Source organism: Melopsittacus undulatus, chromosome 3, assembly GCF_012275295.1.
Source record: "Melopsittacus undulatus isolate bMelUnd1 chromosome 3, bMelUnd1.mat.Z, whole genome shotgun sequence".
NCBI classification, from domain to species: domain Eukaryota; kingdom Metazoa; phylum Chordata; class Aves; order Psittaciformes; family Psittaculidae; genus Melopsittacus; species Melopsittacus undulatus.
In genome coordinates this window covers 85,771,568-85,793,112 of record NC_047529.1, presented here as the reverse complement: position 1 = coordinate 85,793,112, position 21,545 = coordinate 85,771,568, and the positions used below count along the sequence as shown (strand labels likewise).

Sequence of the window (21,545 nt, the reverse complement as noted above, 5' to 3'; positions counted from 1 at the left end):
TCAAGGTGAAATCCTAGCAACAGGAAAACTTTCTGTAGATGCTGAGTTCTTTTTTAAAGTTCTGTGCAGACAGAAAAATATACATGTTAATTACTAGGTTGATACTTTTCAGTTGATGAGTGACACTTCCTGCTGAAATTTGCAATTGGCTTTTAATTATTTGGAAGACTGGCTTTCCGTTGGGGCTCACAGCATTTATTCATCTGTTTTTCTCTCAGAAGATACGTAGCAGTTTTACACGAACAGGAACTTTTTATGGTGAAATGGCCATTAATTATTACAGAATCATTTCCAGCCTCACCATTCCACTTTTCCAAGGAATCATAATTCAACCACAAACATACCCTTTATGTTAATACTATGCTATTGAATGTCCTGCCTCAAGAACCTTTATTTATCAGTGCAAAATCAAGTTCCAGTTATACTGAAGTGTATGTATCTTCAGCTTGACCACACGCTTTATATTACAGAAGTTAATTCACCACAAAACCCACAGTTAAAAAGATTTTTCCTGCATGCAAAGAGCTGGACAAGCATGTATTAATCTCCATTAAATATTTTGAAAAATCAGCTCATTATGAAGTCATTTTAAGAGCTAACCTGAAAATATATATTACAGTCATAAAATAGAGCTATCCAGCTTACCGTGACTTGAAAGCTTGCATGAAATGTATTTATGCTCAGACATGTTAATTATTGGGTGCTGGCTATGGCAACTAACTCAGCCCTTTGAAAACTGAGAACAGAAGTGCTGGTAGAAGGGAAATGCAGTCTAGGGGTTGCAACATGAGGCAGAGTGTCAAACTGGAGCTGTGTTCCTCATGCCACCATCAACATCCTATTCAGTTTTGGCCATTTCAAGCAGAGATGATGCAGAGACCACTGAAATCATTAGGACTCTTTCCATTAACCTCTGTAGGCTTTGGATCAGATCCAGATGTGCTGCACCACAGTGTGTTCATCTCCAGAGTGTGTGTGTGTGTGCACAAAAAGCATAGTGCAGCAATTTCCTAAAGATCACTAAGGAGGAGGAAAGAGGCCACAAAGTCCCTGGTAATAAAGGCAGTATATTAGCATGTGTTTATGGAGGCTGTTACTTACGTGATCCCTTATATGACCCCTCACTTGCTAGCACAAACTCACACACCTAGAAGTGCTTACCTGTTACATACCTCCCTCTCTTCCTTACCTTTTTTTTCTTATTTTTTTATTCTGCTCAAGCCATGTTTAGGCCTTCAATATGATTCCCCCCTCCATTCGCAGTGTTTTCTTCCTAACACCTTTTGATGGGAATCCTCAGCTATTAGCACCTTCCCTTTTACCAGATATGCCAAAAGAACAAGTCCCTTATTTACCTTATAATCACCAGGCAGCCAGGCCTGTTGCTCAGCTCAGTCTGGCAGGATGTCAAATATATTGCTAGTTCTTAACAAATAATAAATGCTAAAACAGTTACTGCTTCCTAGCGGTTCTTTGTGTTCATTGCCATTGCTGCACTGCTCAAGTCACCCAGGCACAGATTCCTGGTGTCACCTTTGCATGTTCCAGTCCTGCTCTTAAGACCAATGAACTTCCAGATGCCCCAGATGGAGTACTGTGCAGGTCTATGAACTGCATTTTTACCACAAACAGCTGTGTGTATATTCTGGATTCCAGTAACTAAAAAGTGCAGTGACCGTCCAGGGCACATATTTTAGGCTGACTAGTCAAGCAGGAGCCAGAGCTACAGATACATCATCCTTTTTTGTGGGTCCTGCAAGGATAGCACAGAGCTGAGAGAGGCCACTCAAAATAGGACAGAGGATCCTATCTGCGGATGCTGAAGATTTACAGGCTGTTGTTGACTGTGATCTGTTCTTCTCCCTCTAGAAACTATACAGGAAAGAAATCAAGCCGCCTTTCAAGCCTGCAGTGGGACGGCCAGAAGACACCTTTCATTTTGATCCAGAGTTCACATCTCGGACGCCCACAGGTTAGTAAGGTGGCACATCTTTTCAGTGGGTAAATTCACTCTACTTTCACCTCCCCATTCCAAAAAGGTCTGATCACCTGTGGGATTGCTGGGTTTTGCAATATCCAACAGGAAGCAAAGACTGGTTTGCATTTCCCAGAGAAGAAGCTTATAAGCATTTCACGAGTTTCACTTTAATTTATTTTCAGGAAGGACAGATTTCACATTTTTAATAGGAAAAATAACCATTGATTTGCTATTTTATTACTCTTATCATTGCTTACATTAGCTGAATTTAACTACTGTAAATTAGCTCAGCTTCAAGGAACTTTGCATCTCTGCAAGATAGTATATAATTATATATTCCATGGATGTTTTCTTTAACTATGAAATCCCATAGACTATGGACTGTTGGAATTTAATTCGTGGTTAACAATAGTGAATAATTATCAAGTTCTCAGATCAGCAGAGTTGTGCCAACAGAAAATATGGCAATATTTAGAAAATCCTGCAGTAAGAAAATCCTTGCAGTCACGCCTATAATTTCTGTTTCCTAACAGGAACAGCACACTTTGTGCACAATATGTGTATATATGAAGGTGGTGTTGCACAAAACATCATCTTTCCACTCTTTTAGATGAAAGCAAGAATATCAATAACCCTAGAGTAGTAATCCCAGTAATAATGTTTCCAATTGCTAGGTATGGATAGGTTACATTACATTTCTGCCTGTGATTCTTGTGTAAGAAAAGTATGTATTTATATGTTCTAAAATGTAAACACTTAATTAGTTGTTTGTACAACAGTCTGAAAATAGTAAGTGCTGCAAATATCACATGTATCGTGATTGCCCCAGAACTGTTGCAGTAAGATCCGAGCTTTCGTTATGAAAACACCAGCATTATACAGCTTGAATCAGAGATGAGATTTCCTGTAGTTTTTGTTTAAGCTCATGAAGACCTTCAGCTTTTTTCTTAAAACTAGCCCAGACCTCAAAGCCTGGCTCAAACCTCCTTTCATGGGGTATGAAATAGTTGTTTCTACTCAGAATCTTTTATCAGTCTTTGTTCCTAGGTTTTTTGGCAAAGATGTGCTAACTTGCACAAGCTGTAAAAAATATTGCACTCTGGGTCTAGCTGGAACATCCACCTGTCTGCAGTATATGTTAGTCATATTCTGATATTCCTACCCCACTGTATGGAAACAAATTATCTTTGGATACCAGATGTTTCACACCTTTGATTTTAGCTTTAATTCAGATTTCAGAGGAATTAATTTCTCACACTGGAGATTGCACGTTAGTCTGATGTTGAGAGAAGTGCAGGCTGGTGCTGCTCTGGAAAATCTCAGAGAAGCAGAGTTTAGATTGCTTTGGAAGTTCACACTCCATTGATTGTACTGATGCCCAGGGTTATGCTTTACACTCTGCATGTTACTGCTATTGCCTAATTCTGTTTGATAACTCATGCAAGAAACTTGGAAGGTTTCCCTATAGGCTGGTGGCTGGGGTGGCAAGATGGCCTGACTCAATTCTGGTTTATGTTATTATGGAAAGTGGCCTGAAAATCGACCCCTGTCTTTTCAAAATAGGTGTAATTGGGAGTGTGAATACCTTTACACTTCCAGAGCAATAGAAAAGCCATTGCAGACTGGCTGCATATTTTGCAGCCCCTGATGTTGACTGGTTGGGTCAGCCAGAATGGGAGAGCATCAAAACTGTGTTTAATACTGGCTCACACTGCCACTGGAATCAAACAAGAACCTTTTTTATTTTGTATTTTTTCTGTCATGACATAGGTCCCATACAGACTTACCCTGTTGCTGAGAATGTACTTAGACAGAAAGCACTGTAATAATTCCTGTTTCCTGATGATAATACAGCTGTGTTTTAAGCAGCTCCTAAAGCTGCACCAGAAGATCCCTATGAGACCAAAAACCATCACTACTGGGGCATTGTGCCTTTACAGTTGCTGCAGAACCTGTCTTTTCTACATTCTCTTGACCCACACAACATACTATATTACCCACAAAGCACTTTAGCCTTTGTAATTTCTGTAGTCAAGTTGTGCTCCAAAAACCAGATATAGCCGCGTACAGCTTTCTGTCATTGCCTGTATAGCCTCCCCTAAGCCACAGGGTTGCCCTGCCTTGAGCCATACATCTTTCGCCTGTCCTCGCTGTCCTGTGCTTTTTCTCTCTCTGTGGGCTTCTGGCACAGGCAAGTGCTTTGCCTAAGAATGAACACGCACTGCGAAAAAAAGCCTCTCTATCCAAAAGGAGGGATCCTTGCAAACAATACCCCTGCATTGTTCAGATCCAGAGAAAAGGGATGGGAAGGCACACCAAAAATTTGATATAGAGGTGAATTATATTCATGTATGTCTGCCAGTTTAGCAGCATCTTCTGTTAGCTGGCAGGTGTGATTTTGCTGTTGCAGGTGCTATGCTATTCCTTTATGATCTTTTGTGCAGCTTATGAGCCCATTTTCATTCTTCTCCTACAGATTCTCCAGGTGTTCCTCCAAGTGCCAACGCTCATCATCTTTTCAGAGGGTTCAGTTTCGTTGCCTCTAACTTGGTGCAGGAGCCTGCACAGCAAGATGTGCACAAAATCACCGTTCACCCAATTGTGCAGGTAGTGATGCTGATGTTACACTTCCCATTTGATGGGCAGATGCATATCTGCATAGTGTATTTAAACTGTCTCAGGATTCTCACTGGTATTTCACAGCCACCCAGTGTAGGTAGGAGGTGTTTACATGCAGCATGTAGGAGATGTAGAAGAATGAGAATTTTTAACCAAAGGCTTTCATCTTTAACTTCATGATCTCCACAACCTGTACAAAGGAAACAGAAATTGCACCTTACCACAACTGAAATTACCTGAAACACTATTCCACTTGTGCGTACCAGGCAGGTAATGAAGTGCTGCTTTTTCAGTGAATATATGTCATTCTCAACAGTCTTGGACTATATGAGATGGTCTGTGTTGGCAAAGGGACCTTATGAACTATTGCTGTAGGCTCCCACAGGTACTGAGCCCAAGCTCCTGGGTGTAAGAGGCTGTGTTCCTGTTGCAATTGCACAAGAACCTGAGTGTACTCGCATAACCCGGATCAGCTTGACGGTGGAAGGACTCATGCCAGACACTTGGTTCTTTGCTGCCTTTCCCCCACAACTCTGCTTCCAGTTACTGCAATTTAAACCAGAATAAATTGGTACACATCAGAAGAACAGTGAACTGGGAGAAAGAATGGGACTGATTAAAGATGCAGCAGATTTTCCCTCAAGGAAAAAGTTCCTCTCCTACCCACAGCCAGAAGTATATGTGCCTCAAGGGGAGAGCCCCTGCTTCCGGTTTTCATAGGTTTTCATAATTTTCCTCCGTATTCTAATAATCTGCAGTGGAATGTGTCATGTTCTTAAAGATTCCCTGATGCAACAATAAGTGAAATGTTACCCAAGCAATCACATACCACGATTTTTATGTATATTCCTGTGGCTTGCTTTATAAAAATGTATTGAATGTTAACACATACATCTCTTACAATTTAAAACGTACTTCACTAGTGAGGTTACATTTTTAGCCAGAGGATCCTAGAGGATTTTTAGAGTTCCTGGTCATTTCTTGAGGCCTGGGATAGAATTTGCAGCAAGGCCTCAGACTCGGGTTTCACCATCTTGACCAATCCACCTATCCAGATATTTTTGAAAGGTCTTTGAAATAATGACGCCATAATCCGTTCTGTACCCTTCAGTAAATAAAATTAGATGTTTTTAAGTATTTTCTTACTAGTTTCACCAGTAATGTGTTTTCTTAAATTAGGTTGGCTTAAAATAGTAACTTTTCTGTCACACAAAAAGCATAATAAAATGTATTCTGGACAGGGCCTCCAGTGGTCTGGAGGCACATGCCATAAGTGAGGTATCTGATTTATACTCTGTGAAGTTATTAGTAATTTATAAGTCATCTGGCCCCTCAGTAATTAGAAATAAGTTTATATTGTCAAGATATGTGTGTTTTTCAAGGGATTTTGGCCCACAGTTTCCTGTGAATTTCTAATAGGAAATGGATGTCTACATTCCATAAATAGTTTTAAAAAATCGCTGCTTTTTTGTCATTACTTCTACATGGACAACTCCATCTTACACACTGGAAAAACATAAATGAGAGGGACATGCTTGTTTAAGTAAAGAGCTTTATTTTTTTAACTGGACTTAGAAGCTAACTGCTAAGGACAAGCAAGCTCAATGAATGAGATGAGATCGAGCATTTCTTTTATTAAGACAAGGCTAGTCCTTGCATTTAAATACTCATGTCCTGATTACTTTATTTCTTTTGTCTTCCCCTATAGCAGTTACATGGGAACAACATTCACTTTACAGATGGATATGAGATCAAGGAGGACATAGGAATTGGCTCCTATTCAGTGTGCAAGAGATGTGTTCATAAAGCTACAGAAACAGAGTTTGCAGTGAAGGTAAGAAAGCCTTCTGGTAGATTCCAGGAATGTGGTTGAGACAGCTCTACCAGCCTGAGCAGCAGTGTGGTCAGCGGGTGTTTTGTTGGTTTATTTCATGTTGGAAGGTATTGCTTGGGGTTTCTTTCTCTTTTAGAAGATAACAAGTTTCATGAAAAGCCTTATTATTTTTCACACATTAACCTCATCAAGTAAAATTCCTGGATGGAATAAAACCTTTACAGTCTTGCATGGAAATTCTTCTAATTCTTCTTTTAGCCATGGTCCATGCAAACTAGATAAGATTCTTAACAGGCCCTACTTTGAATCATCATAAATAAACAAAATAACATACAAAATTATTACAAAATTGAATATCATTTTATTCTTCTTTCTGAAGTTATTTAGTTCTGACATCTTTTATTGTAATTAGACAGATTTGTCAGTGAAAACCATGATCACCTTCAAAACACAGATTTTATTTTGCCTCCTTGACATTCAATACCAACATGATACACAAAGGAATAAAATGTTATCTTCAGCAGAGATTTAAAATATTATTTCAGTGGAATGTATTTGGACTTCACTTGGGGTATCATGTACAGTTCTGGTGTCCTTAATGGAAAAAGGACATGGAGCTGCTGAAGCAAGTCTAGAGGAGGGACATAGGGATGCTATGGGGGCTGGAGCACCTCCCGTGTGAAGATAGGCTGAGAAAGTTGGGGCTATTGAGCCTGGAGAAGAGAAGGCTGCGTGGAGACTTCACAGCACCCTTCCAGTATCTGAAAGGGGCCTGCAAGGATGCTGGGGAGGGACTCTTCATTAGGGACTGTAGTGATAGGACAAGGGGTAACGGGTTAAAACGTAAACAGGGGAAGCTTAGATTGAATATAAGGAAAAAGTTATTTACTGTTAAGGTGGTGAGGCACTGGAACAGGTTTTCCAAGGAAGCTGTGAGTGCTCCATCCCAGTCAGTGTTCAAGGCCAGGTTGGACAGAGCCTTGGGTGATATGGTTTAGTGTGAGGTGTCCCTGCCCATGGCAAGGGGGGTGGAACTTTATGATCTTTCTAACCCTATTCGATGATTCTATGATATTAAAGACAAGTCAGTGAACTTCAGACTTGATCAAGTCCACATAAAACAGGGTTACTGCAGCCACAGAGGCCAGGAAGCTGCTGTGTGGCAGTGTTTTTCTAATAGGGAAGAACTTCCATAGAACTGCTCTGGAAGGTCATGCTCAGAGGGCTAGGTCACAGTCTCTGATAAATGATATTGAATAAACAGTATGCAGCTATTACAGAGGGCAGAACAGACCGGTGTATGTGGCAAGTGGTTTTGAGGTTACAGCTCAGAGGAAGAGTTCCAAATATTTAATTTTCTTTCAGAAAAAAGCTCAGAAATTAAAACACTCCAATGTTTGAAAAGTATGTTCTATTTTTTGTTTTATACCACAAAGAGACAAGATTGGATTAAATGAGGAATTAGGGTAATGAATTTGAAAAGACATGGACAGTTAAGGCAGAGCCTTTCATTCTGTATGGTCTCATTGGAAAAGATTGTGTAAATGAGCTTAAGACAAAAAGTAACTCCTTGAAATCAGTACATAAAGAAAGGTATTTACTGAACTTGCAGCAAATGAGGGATTCTGGCCAGTTGCCCCTCTTCCTTCTTATTTTTAAATTTTAGAAAAGATATGTAAACTTAGCTTATAAATTAGGTTGTGTTTTTGCTATTAAATGAGACGATGGGAGCTTAATGAAGTGAAGCACACTGCAGTCCATGAGATAAATGAGCTGCAGGTAGTCAACAGAATAATATTAAACCTTTTGCTCAGTCTTATTCTCCTTTACAAGACTGACGATAATGAAGTATCCATGAAAGTCCGTTAAAGTTTTGGTGTCTCCCCAGGGTGGCCACAAAAATCTGGAAGCCACTAATAACTGACAATCTCTTGATGTCACTCTTCAAATAATGGTTCGTTTTTCTAGGCTACACCATAATTAGGAGCCTGGACCTACCAGCAGGTCCGTGGGTTTGCACATGAACATGCTACGACTTTAATTTCTAATGAATGGAAAAACAAGTTTTCCAGTGTTCAGGTCATTTGTCAACAGATGGCATTATGTTATAATAGGTAGGAGTTGTGTGTAATTAAATTATATCTGTGTTGACAATGTGTGTTAAATTAAAATAATAACTTTAATATTTTATTTGTATTGAGTATTGCTGACAGTTTTATCAGTGTAATACAGCCAGTGTGAAACCAAAATAGAAAGACTTCAGTCCTCAAAGATGTCTGAATGCCTGAATCCAAGAGCATCCAGCACCTACTCAGTAGCTGAGGGTTTGGAGTACCTCAGAGGATCTAGAGCAAACTCAACACATGGAGACACTTAGAATTCCAGAAGAGTTTAATATTTTAATTGCTAGGTTTATGCTCTTTCCCATTTTTATTAATCTTTCCTCTTTTTATTCCTTTCTTCCTCCACTTCTTACACCCCTCTTATTGTCATGCTAGTTTGTCTTGATTTTGACTACCAGTTTAGGCAACACATGCAGCATTTCAGTTTCTGACACAGCGTGAGTCAAATGTGTAGCACAGATTTGGGGTTGGAGGCGGTTGGTGAATTTCTGTTTGTGCTGTCTTTATAGCACATTGAGTGCTGCTGCTTTGATTATTATTCCTACCAATATATTAATTTCACTTTTCTTTCAATATTATTCTTATTTCATATTAAGATTATATAATTTTGTTATCAAAGTAGCTCGCTTTCATAAGGATTGCACAATGCCACCCATTTCAAATAATTAGATAGCACAGGAGTTGCAACTGATATTATCATAATTATATATCAGTGCCTTTTGACATTCATCCTTTAACTCTCTCTATAAAAATCACTGTAATTAGGCTCTTCATTTCTTTCAGTGAGTATAATTCTCTCAGTGCTCCCTAATACACAGCATTCACAGGAAAAAAATATCTGCAGTGATAGTTTGTATGACAAGCAGCAGCCCCCTTTGCTTCACACCACCTCATTAAAAGCTCATTCTTTAAGATGAACAGCTGACATGTCAGAGAACATCATCCTATCTCCCCAGGGGAAGCTGGTGATTGGGAAGGAGTTGAGGAAATGAAGGAAATGACATGGTGGCATCACTGTGGGAAGACACACATCATGTCACTGGATAAATAGTACCTCCATGGAGACTGCCACTCACCAGACCTTATTTACTACTGCTGTGTAGTGCCATACTGAGACAGCAGAACACCAAGCCAGAGTAACTGAATCAGAGCTACAGCCAGAAAATCCACTCAGAAAACCAAAACCTTTCCTAGCTCAGAAGCAGAATATATTTATTAAGATGCAAAACAACACTTTTGCTTTTGCTGGCCATCTGCAAAATCTGCCTCCTATAATTGGAGGTCATCTTATAATTAGATGTCTAGCAGTACAAAGAAGTTCTTTGTTGTTGTTGTAAAAGTACTTGAACAGATGTGGAGTTTCACTCATTTCAGAATTCAGTGAGACTAGGCATGTCACTCACGGAGGTGCTTTTGGAAGCCCCTCTAGACACCTCTACTACAGTAGGCGTCTAACTGCCTTTGTAAATCTCATCACTGAACCTGCAGAAGATAATTTTCTTGCAACATATTCCCTTTTCTTCCATGTCATCTGTAAAAAAGAGATGCTAATAATAACTTTAGATCTATTTCAGATGTGCCCTCAGGCTCCTAAATGTAGTATTTAAGAATTCAGACTTATATTTCCATTTCTGAGAACATTTCAATACCACGTGACAGAAAATCTTGTAGACAGCCAGATTTCCTGCAAACTGCGTCTGTTCTGAAACTAGCAGCCACCTGCCTGCGTCAGTGCAGGTAGATGTTGGTTTAGCAGGTCTTTGTATCATATTCTACTGCATGTACTTACCCTGAGGTACTTCTAAATTTTACTTTAAGACTTTCTTTCCATCCTGTTCCCAAATGAAAAAAGAAGTATAAGGGTGTGAAATAAAAATATATATGTTGTTCATTGTTCTGAATGCTTTATAAAGACCCTGGTAGAAAGAAGAGATATGAGGAAAAAAAAAAGAGTATTTCTCCTCTGACAGACCTCTGTGTTTCAGATTCTTCTGCTAGAATATTGATCATCCTGACTACAACAAGCATAATGATTTTCAATAGCAAAGGGAACTGACATTGTCAATCACAGTTACAAGCTTCATGTGGGTATAAGTGGGGTCAGAAACAGGAAAATCTCATCGAACTATTTCAGTCACATCAGTATCTAGAGAAAATAAGTCAATGAAGTAAAAGAATGATACTAGAGCAGATGGGAGGGATTTCTTTAGATGGAAGAAAGTCTGCAATGGAAGTCTAAACCGATTAAGAGCTCTCATTTGGAAAACAAAGGAAATACTACAGTTCAGAGTTTCTGGTGAATCAGTTTTTTCAAAACCTACTCGAGATGTGATGCAATAAGCGTATCCCAGTTTTTGTTTATTTAAAACCATTGTGCTGGTTTCAAGCTTGGATCCCTGCTTGTAGTGAAACTTTCAAGCTGGATTTTCAGATATATTTCTTACTGATGCTAGATTAAGTAAGTTTGCAAAGGATCTGATTGCATCCTCCTTTTTCTAAAGAAGCTGCCTAGATTGACTCCTTACCCCCAGGAGAGATTACTGATAGGTAACAGCCAAGTAGAAACTGCTACTGCTACAGCCTATTCTACCTCCAGTAGGTTAACTGCCCCAAACATTGTACAGGGGGGTGCCATAGGTGCAAGCCTCAATAGCTTGATGCCAACTGTTTTCTTCTGCAGGTCAAAAGAATATCCAGCTCATTAAGTGTTACAGATTTTTAGTCCTTCCATGCTGTTAGAGCCAGGATGAACAACTAGGTAAAAGGAATGGTATATCCATTTCTCTCTCCCTTGAGGAAGACAAACATGCAGTAGAGCTAGTCCCAAATGACAGGTTCTATTTGGAGCTGCCAATATTACATTGGAATTTGGATCTTGAAACACATGTGAATTTCATTACTTTTTCCTATCTCTGTAATGTACTAACCAACTATTTGGCTCCAAATGTTCCACCACTGCGAGCAAAGCCAAAGTTTGCAATCAATGTCTGCCTCTGGGATACAGGTTAGTTTATGCTAGGATCCCAGTAAATCCTGCAGTTCTTATATATTTCTGGTAATTACAAAGCACTGAAAGTACATCTATCTTGGCATGTTTTGGTATGTGCAGACTGGGAAGAAGGCATGCTTTAATCAGCTATAACAATGCAATTCCAGTGGAGAAGTGATGTTAGTGTGCTGTCAATAAATAGTCTAACTCATGAGAGTCATTTTTAGCAGGTCTGTGTAATCAGACTTGCCATATACCTCAATTTATTTGCTCATAATTAATAATGACATAGTTACCAAAAGCTGCATGAATTCCAGAGTTGTTTCATAATTCCTTAAACTTCATTTTCCTCTTCCACTGATATTTGCTGTTTTGGTTTGGTTGGTTTTAGGTGATTGGTGTGAGTAGATGCAATATTATGCTATTCTGAAGGCAGGAGGTTACGCAGTGGTATTTAGTTGGCTCTACATTTTCTCCATAGCTATATCATGGTTTGGATGCCATGAATAAATAAAAAAAAAGTAATATTGACAGATTGGCTGCAGCAAAGTGCACTATTTTGCATTTAAAGAACATAGGAATCACAAACACGTGTAGCTTTATTCATTGAAACTGGGGTTGGGGGACAACAGGACAGAACAAACCAAAACAACAATAACACACAAGAAAAGAATTTAAAAAAATCCATCCAAAGGTCGTTATCAGATCTCACTGACAGTTAAGGTGTCTGTACATCTAGAAAGATTCGCTTAGATTTGTTTATCCTTAATCATAGAGAGTCATTAAAGTGACTTTCCTCTAAAGTGAAACAGACTGAAATTTTCAGGGGAGAGTTTGTGTCTATTTTGCTGTCTGGGAGGTACCTAGTGTCTGGTAGAACATGGATAAATGCATCAGTATTTCAATAGACAAGTTAATGGAAAGTTTGCTAGATAACCTCAGATTTCTTGTCCCTGAGGCTGCCAGCTTGTCAACATTTGCATGTACCCATCCACTGCTCATCCAGCCTTTCCTCCCTCTGCCTGCATCAAGACATGGCACAGGAGTCGGGCCCCTGGGTATGTGCAGAGATCTCCAGGTCAGAGCCACTGGTAAATGCACCCCCTTTAGCTTTGAAATTTATCTTTGAAATTTGTCTTTGAAATTTAGTAGAAGTTATCTGCTGCTGGAGTAGAGCAGTAACAGGACTCTGCAAGGGAAAAGAATGGGCTAAATGGATATCAATCATATGCTGAGGTCCTGTCTCGGATCTCGTTCAGTCTTTAGTCATGCAAACTCCTCTTGACTTTGCTTGCTGGCTGCCACAGTAAGATTTGTATGGATGGGAGTATCCCACCTCACACTCAGCGTCAGGGGATAAAATGGCATCAGGGACTATATGATGGGATGTGAAAAGACTTCATTAAAAAACCCATTACCCAACTGAAGGGAAATAACTGGGAGTGATAACTGTGCTTCCATAAGCCTCCAGTTGTCCTTGTTCTTCCCTGAGATAGCTTATCAAATTATCTAGGCATCACAGAAACACAGAAACATTAGGGTTGAAAGGGACTTCTGGAGATCATCTAGTCCAACCTCCCTGCCTAGCCAGGGCCACCTAGAGCAGGCTTGCCTTTGCAAGATCATACTGATGATTCTGAAAGACACATTCCAGTATATTATTGAGGAAACATCTCTGCAGATTTTTCCATTCCTATTTGCTTTCATTCCTTGAATGGTATGTAATAAAACTGTTCAATATACTCAACTAGTTTATAGGACGGAAGTACAAAGACTTGAATACAGCATCAGAGAAGTCTTACACAAATGTATTGCTAATTTAGTTAAAGTTTCATCAACAAAATTGAAAAACGAGCCTATAGGTTTCTGTCTTACTAATACGGTTGCGTATAAGTAAATGAGCTTTGCTGTAGTACCTCAGTAGTAGCACTAAACCATATGCTATTTTGGCATCCATGGCTGAAGATAGAATATAAACAAATTAGAGAAAATTTATAGCAGAAAATACGCAAGAATTACAAGGCAAGTTCTATCAAGATATATATATATATATGAGGAAAGACAGACAAGAGTCCAGTGGGATGTGATCAAAATCTATAAATATCTCTAAGGCGATATAAATGATGGATGACAACCACCATTTGGCTGCTAAAGACAGCAAGACAAGACAAAATGTCTTTAAGCTAAAAAAGGGAGTTTCAGAAAAAATAAAGTCTGATGGTGAGAGCAGTTGGTAAAACAGACTCTTCAAGGAGATGACCGAGACGTCCTCCCCCTCTCACACAAATTAGTGTCATATTAGTGGAAACGTAGAGTTACAAAATGGATGGTCAGAGGTGTAAGACCCCTTCTTACCTTGATAAACTAAAGATAACACTTACCATGTTCTCCCATTAAATTTGGTTTATAAAGCTGGGGTTCAGGAAATCCTGTTGTCCAGACACTTGAGTGAAAGTTGTTGTTTGCTGTCTGAAGAATACTTAAGATGCTAGTGTGGTGTCAGATACAATAGGTAATAGGGTGTCATTGAAGAGATACAGGCTTCAGAGCAGGTGTAGGCACAGATCTCTGTGCTGCTTTGGATTTGCGTAGGGAGGGTTGTTTTCTGGAGCACTCTGCAAAGAAATCAGCATGAAGAACCCTAAACTACAACTGGGATCCATGGTGGATACAATAAGAGTAACTACAAACAAACAGCACAGATGGGCGTCTTCTAGATGTACTGGAAAGATAAAATTGCTTACAGTAAAATGGATAAAGTAGCAAAGGAGTTGTGGGAAATAAATGGCTATGAGAATCTTATGACTCGTGAGAGTGTTTTTGAAGGCTTTCTTGGTTTTCCTGTTTCAAAAAACTTTATCAAAGGGCCTGACTTCCATGCTGGATCAAGGCCACTGTGTACAATTTTACTAACCACATTAGGAACCAATGTAGCGTTTCTGATATGCTGTTCTATTTTTTTAAGATATGGCTTTAGTAAATACCTGCAAAATTTTAATGAGTCTCACTTTTCTATCGTTTTTATTTGAGTGTGTTCATATTTCTGCCAGATACCCTCCCCATAGAAATCAGTCAGTTCTCCAAGGAGGCACTGCTTGAATAGGTAGCACCCTGCAGCTACAGCTTCAGAAAGGATGGGCCAGTACAGAGTGCTGGGCTCTGCCTGAAGGACTTGGGAGAAGAGGTCAGGGCAGAGAGCCAGGAGTGCCTTGAGCACTTCTACAAGCAGCAAGCTTGTTTGCAGCAGTGAGCCATTGCTGGCAGGTGATTTCTTGGGTAAATAGGATCAAGGTGTTGCTTAAGTCTTAACAAAATAAACAGAGGAGGCAGGCAGAAATGTAGAAATGTGTGCAGACCACCTCTTAGACTCAGCTTCAGAGCAAATCTTAGATGTGCAGTGGTTGTGCATCCCCTCTGACAAGGATTCCTGCAGCCACCTTCCCATTTGGTCATGAAGCTCACAGTGCCTCTCCCTTGGCACAGCTGAGCCTCTGAAGAATGTGATATGAGGGCATTTTTAATTGCTAACTAGATCTTTTCTGAGACCTAGGATCAGGGAGCAGTTTTCCTACAACCTAGTAATATCATATTTCTCTGCTCTAGTTTGCTTGTCAAATGCCTAAGTATTTTTGGCCAGAATTTGGTCCTTTGTGGCTCTGTTTCTCTTTTGAGGCCATTTAAACGTGTTTCTTGTATTTGTCTTCCATATTGATGTAATATTTTTCCCCTTTTATAAGATCTGAATATGATATATTGTTTTCCATCCCCAAAGCTTTTTGTAAAAGAAGGTGGGAGTAGCACTGCAGTCATTTTACAGACTGAAAATTTACCAGTCTTATCCAAGGACAAGTGCTAAGCTGAGCAGAGCAGACACAGTGCAAGCCTTTCCCACCCAGCTATTCTGCTTCCAGAACTGCAGGTCTCCCTCTAAAATGAGCTCTTCTGTTTCACAGGTGCTATTAGAATAAAATTGTTAGTGTTTCTGCATTGCTTAGAAAACATGTGCTACAGTATAAATGCTAAATAATAACTACTATAGTTCCAGTTGACAGATTAGGAGTGCTAAGTCAGCAAACAGTGGCAGTGAGCAGGCATGCTCTGTGTGCAGGAAGTTTAATGTTGCACATGCATAGCTTGATCTGTCAGCCAGTCTTCATTCAGAAAAGTATTGCTAATTAGGCCTGTTTCCCTTAATATCCTTTTTGCTCCATTTCTGAAAGATTTAAGCATGGATAGGGGGAATGAATTTCTGGAGCTAATAAAAAATAATAGCACAGCAAATAGTCCCTCAGAAACTATTAAGCTTGGAATAGTTCTCCTTGGAGACATCTTAAATGTAAAATTATACCATGTCCTTTTAAATAATATTAGCCTTTCTGCAGTGATTTTCATCCAGCTCAAGTAATCTGACATCACAAAAGGAACCAAATTAAAACAGATGCTTGGCACGAATAGGGCTTATTTTTAGAAGAAAATATTACTGAAATGGAAACCTGTACACTTTCCAGCAGCACAGAACTTCAGAACTCTGTCTCTCTGACACTTTCATTGGAATTAACATTGCAGATGAAACTGTCAGGTTAAAATCTCTGCATCCTTTCTTCTGAAGAGATGCAAATCCCACCTATAGTCAGTTCCACCAGTGGAACTTATCGTAGATGTGATGTAGACATAGTGTCTACATAGGACACAAAATCAATTCTCCCTTTGCTTATCCCTCCCCTCCCAGAAAAGGGAAGGGTTTTTACAGGGAAATATACTCATCACACTTCAAAAATGTGATTTACCCATGCTTACACTCCAAACAGGCCTTTGAAAAGATTTCCAAGTATGTAGCAGAAAATAAAGCAGCTTTAAAAAGTGTATAAAGCTCTCTTCCTCCTCCATGCTTTTTCCATAAAGCTATCGTAAGTTCCCTGGTGGCTGGTTCAAAGGAGCCTTATGTTGTGCTGCCCAAACACAATGGCAGCCTCAGCTGTGGTTCTTTAAGGTATTGCAATGCCCAGGTGTCTGCCCTGACCTGCTGCTGGACTTCCTGTTGCTGTAACCAGATCAGCAGATCAAGACCGTAAAAGTGGTTCAGCTGCCCCAGTTCACACTCCAGTGTCTCAGTTTCACCTGCCAGGTAAGGTCACTTGGGGCAGTTGAAGTAGAGGCAGACACTGGAGCTATGCTTTATGCCCTCACAGCATGACCCACCAAAGCTCCTTAGTCAAAGCCACACAACCTACTTTTTATCATAGAATCACCTAATGGTTTGGGTTGGAAGGGACCTCAAAGATCATCTAGTTCCAAACCCCCTGCCACAGGCAGAAACACCTTCCACTAGACTAGGCATCTCAAAGCCCTATCCAACCTGGCCTTGAACACTGCCAGGGATGAGGCAGCCACTGTTTCGCTGGGCAACCTTTGCCAGTTGTCATATTCCCTGTAGTGAAGATTCTTTTCCTGATGTCTAATCTAATTGTCTCCCCCCTGTCAGTTTAAAGCCACTCATCCTTGTCCTATCACTACATACTCTTGTAAAAAGTCCCTCTCCAGATTTCCTGTAAGCCCCCTTTAGGTGTTGGAAGACTGATGTATGGTCTCCCTGGAGCCTTCTCTTCTCCAGGCTGAACAAGCCCAGCTCTCTTAGCCTGTCGTGCCTGTGCTGCAGGTGTACATTTAATGCTTCCTGTGATTCTTGTTATGGAGTAAGCCCTTAAAGTAAAACAAAATTTTTGTTGCAGTGCGTGGCAGTGGCACATAACCACAGTATTAAGGGTCAAACCACAGTGTCAGCATTAGCTACCTTGAACTTTCCTAGGAAAGGAGATAGCTACCACTGCCCATTTCAATTGATGTGATTAGACAGAGCTTTTGCGTTCTGTTTCACTTAAGGGGAAAAATCAAGTCAGCCAAGCAAATGTTTTAATGCAGTCTTGTTTGTTAATTAAAGATGTACAAAGTTCTTTCTCCCCAGCACAAGCTGACCCAACAACAGACAGCAGTTTCTCCACTGCTGGCTCCAGCTTAGCCTGGACAGAGCCCCATCCTTTCTCCTCAGCCCTCTATCACTGCTCTTCCCATCAGTCCATCTAATATTTCTTTTCTGTCTTCTTTCTCACTCTGTTGCTTTTCTCTCACCTATTCTTTTAAGCTGTTCATTTGCCAGACAGCAAAGGCAGTTAAATTGTCACCTCCTACCTCTTGCCTTTTTCCAGTCTCACAACTGCAGTGACGGATATCTCAATGTGAGAAACACATTTGTCCTCCTTGTGCAAGGTCATCCAGGTTAGTTTCAGATGTCTGGAAAAGAAATTTGTATTATTAACAGGGCTAATTCTGCAAAAGCAGATTAGGGAGTACTCACACATACAGTGTATTTGGCAGGGCTGTGAAGGCTGTAAGTCCCAGCTGGTGGGTGGTATCAAACACCTGAGGACTGTAACATCTGCTGGTGGCATAACTAGGTCCAGAAAAAGAAACTTATCTACACAGTTGGAGGCATGCCTTCACAATACCTTCACAAAACTGCAACAAGCAAATATTAATATATACTATCTATATAGTTGCTGAACCAATTTCAGCAAGGCTTTACCCAAGCAGAACTGTACTGATATTCTCTTTTATACTCATCAGTCCACTCTGGCAAAGCTGAAGGGATTGAAAACCCATTAGTAAGGGAGAACTGGGTGATTTTTTTCAATGCAAAAGACTTATAGAAGGACATAAAGAGTTCAGTATTGTTCTTCGGTGGAGCTTGACTCATCTTAAATTACCATGAGGTTCTTACTCTAAATTCTGCTGAAGAAAATGCATATTTTCTTTCAGCTGGTCAATGACTATCACAAATGGTGTGATAGTCAAAGACCAAACAAGCATCCTATAAGCACAAAGGTCACTACTGTATGTGCTGAGCTTGTTTGACTCTGAAATTGTTTCATCTGCTGTTTGATACAGATGAGTTTCCAAGCAATTCCTGGGTATCCAATACCTAGAGAAAAGTCTGTCGTATGGCTCTGTTTCTTACTTTCCTGAAGGACAATACAAGACCCCTGTGCTCTATAGCCTTTCTCTGCCAAAGTACAACAGAGTTCTTGTTACATTTTCAGTTAAGGTTTTTTTGTATAGTATGATGCCTTTCTTGGTTAGTGTTCTTTACCACTCATATACAGAGAGAAACAGAGAAGTAGCATCATTACATATTAGTCAAAACCTCAGGACTAGTGATAACGAACGTACTGCAGCCAGTTTGAATTGGAGAGATTTCTACTGAAGTTGCAGCAGCCACCTCCTTTGCTGCTTTATCTGTTGTGGGCCAAGTGTAAGTCACAGGCATACTGAAGAGAGGCACTGTCAGGGTTGACAGTCTCTCACTATTGAGGAAACAAATTGATCTAGTTTGTTCAATCAGCCTGCCCAGGTACTGAGAGGAATTTGGCAGTTCCTTTCACAGATCTGACAATGATTTGTTGTATAGTTTGTGGCAGTTTGTCCATTTAAGAACTGTATCACAGCTTCTGCACACATTAAAGCAAAAAGCATGCATATTTAGCAGGACTGTCTTGTGATTCATATTTACATAGCATACTGTGTATTAGAAGCATTCCATATCAGCTACTTCTGTTTCTACTAAACCAGCAGACTGCTTCAGGTTATTTGTGTCAATAGCTGAGACTATTTTTGGTTTAGATATTTTTGCAGGTCATAGATACACATTTACAGTCCTGTATTATTAAAAGTTGCTTAAAATTTTCCACAGCTCTGGATATTTCCTTTCACAGGAAAATACAACAGGAAAAGAATCAAGAATATATTGCTTGCTACAGTACTATAGTGATAGTAGTACTTCATGCAGTGGTAGTTATACTTGCTGCAGTAAATTCTGCAAGTTTGTACAAAGGGAGGCAGATCCTAACAGGTGCACAGATGTGTAATTCCATTAACTTCGCAAGAGCTATATTAAATTAGCCAAGGAAGTGGCCCCACAGATCTTTTTATATGCTAGAGTAATTGGTTGAGTGGGACACATTCAGTCACTGTGGTTGTATTTATGAGGAGTCATTCCACCAGGGTTTCATTGGCTTTTTGAGACCATCTCAACTAAACTAGAAAAAAAACATTATTCTATGGAGAAATTGCTAGTAGCATTTTTTTCCACTTACATGTTTTTGAGGTTTTTCCTTCATTTATTCAAACGTGCACAACAGCTCCTTGTTGAACTTTCGCTTGTCACGCTGCTATTAATTCAGAACCAAATCACTAATAAGGCTTCAGATGCATACCTCAACCATGAACAACCACCAACCATCATCACCTTTAATGCATGCTAGTCATGATGACTATGAAACCTCTAATATATATTCAAGTATGTGCTGTTATAACTGATGCATAAAATTCTAGACATCTACTTAAATGTTTATCACCATAATTAAGCCATTACAAAATGTGCAAAAGCAGCCAGTCGTGTATCTTCATTAAAAAAAAAGAGATTTTTAAAAACTCATTTCCCTGCAAACACCATTGTTTTAAATCTGTGCTCTGTGCATACTTCTTAAACAGAACTAACTGTATTTAAGGTTGGAAGCCTTCAAATGAAAGCCAGTAATGGAACTGTAATTTTCTGAAAATTCCACCTATTCCTCTTCAGTAAACCTATTATTAAAAGTACTGCTGCTGTTTTCTAGCAATTGTGCCAAAATACTGTGCTCCTAATGAGTTTCTAGTAGAATGAGTCTTTTTCCATTCCCTGTGCAGTTGCATTTGAAATTTCAAAATACAAAGCTCTCCCTTGGGTTATTTTCTAGCTATTTATTGTTTCATATTTATCGTTTATTTCTGTAAAGTGAGAAACAGTAATCAGTGCTCTCATCTGGGCAAATGGTCAAAGCTCTTTGACTGACATCACAAATACATGTAATAGGAGCATTGATGAGAAGTCCGTGCTATTCTAACAGTTGGTTTTCCATGCAGGGATGCTCCCTAAGCAGCAGGTGTCCTGTTTTTCTGATACCTGCTGCTATAAAACCAAAAGTTCTTATGTCTCACTATACTTTCTGATAAGGCAAAAGATGCTGAATACAGAAAAGCGATATATAGAACAAATTTATTTCTAGTTTAGAAACAGGCAGAGTTTAGTTATATGGCCAAATGCAATCTCTGGCCACTCTCGTGTTCATTACAAAAGCACGGCCCAAAGAACCAAATGATTACCAATAGTTTTACTCAGATGTCCCTTCAGTAAGTTTATATATATTTTCATTTCTGATAAATCCACCTGATAGGTAATTTCTATTAATTTATCAGCAGATATACAAGTATAAGCAAATATTATGAGCTTATCTAATTTTTATGTGAGAGGTCATATAAAACTATTATGATTTTAAAGCTCTTCAGGTCATTTGATTTCTAAATGACACTTCTTGTAACTGCCATTATTTATGGGCAAACAAAACTATAGGCATCAAAAAAAGAGGGTCTATGCCTCCAGAATCTAAACTAATTATTGCTCCATCTGGCTTTGGCACATAGCATGGTTCTCATTTGCACAGGGTTTGAGCTGCCTTCATCTAGAATAATGATTAATAGAGGAGTTTTAAATATTAATTTGCTAAAACTGTAGAAATTGCTTGGTTTGTGCTTAGTGCTCCTAGCTGGTATCTTTCTACACTGTGCTTCATTTATTCCAGATAATTGATAAGAGCAAGAGAGACCCCTCTGAAGAAATTGAGATCCTGTTACGATATGGACAGCATCCAAATATCATTACTCTTAAAGATGTGAGTAGTCTTTGGGGAATTCAGCATTAAATGATTTTCAGCTTATGATCAGGCTCATCTACTAAGCCATGTCTGGAAAATTCTTCAGCTGAAGGTTAAAGGTAAAACCAGACCCATTGAAACCAAGGAAATGAAAGTGACTTAACGAATTACTGGATAGCAGTTGAAAGGACTGGTCAGCTTATACATTCTCCAGTTGCTGTCTAACCAACAGTAAATAAACCCGAAGAGGTACAGTGCC

The 21,545-nt window shown here is 39.5% G+C and overlaps 1 protein-coding gene across 1 annotated transcript in view; it reads left to right on the top strand.

Annotated features, from left to right (window-relative positions):
* RPS6KA2 (ribosomal protein S6 kinase A2) overlaps positions 1-21,545 on the top strand; it is a 156,898-nt gene that overhangs the window by 122,816 nt on the left and 12,537 nt on the right. The window contains exons 12-15 of the mRNA XM_005150126.4: positions 1,870-1,972; positions 4,455-4,585; positions 6,306-6,431; positions 21,215-21,304. Of these exons, the coding sequence (XP_005150183.1) occupies positions 1,870-1,972; positions 4,455-4,585; positions 6,306-6,431; positions 21,215-21,304 (450 nt within the window). The remainder of the gene's footprint in view (positions 1-1,869; positions 1,973-4,454; positions 4,586-6,305; positions 6,432-21,214; positions 21,305-21,545) is intronic.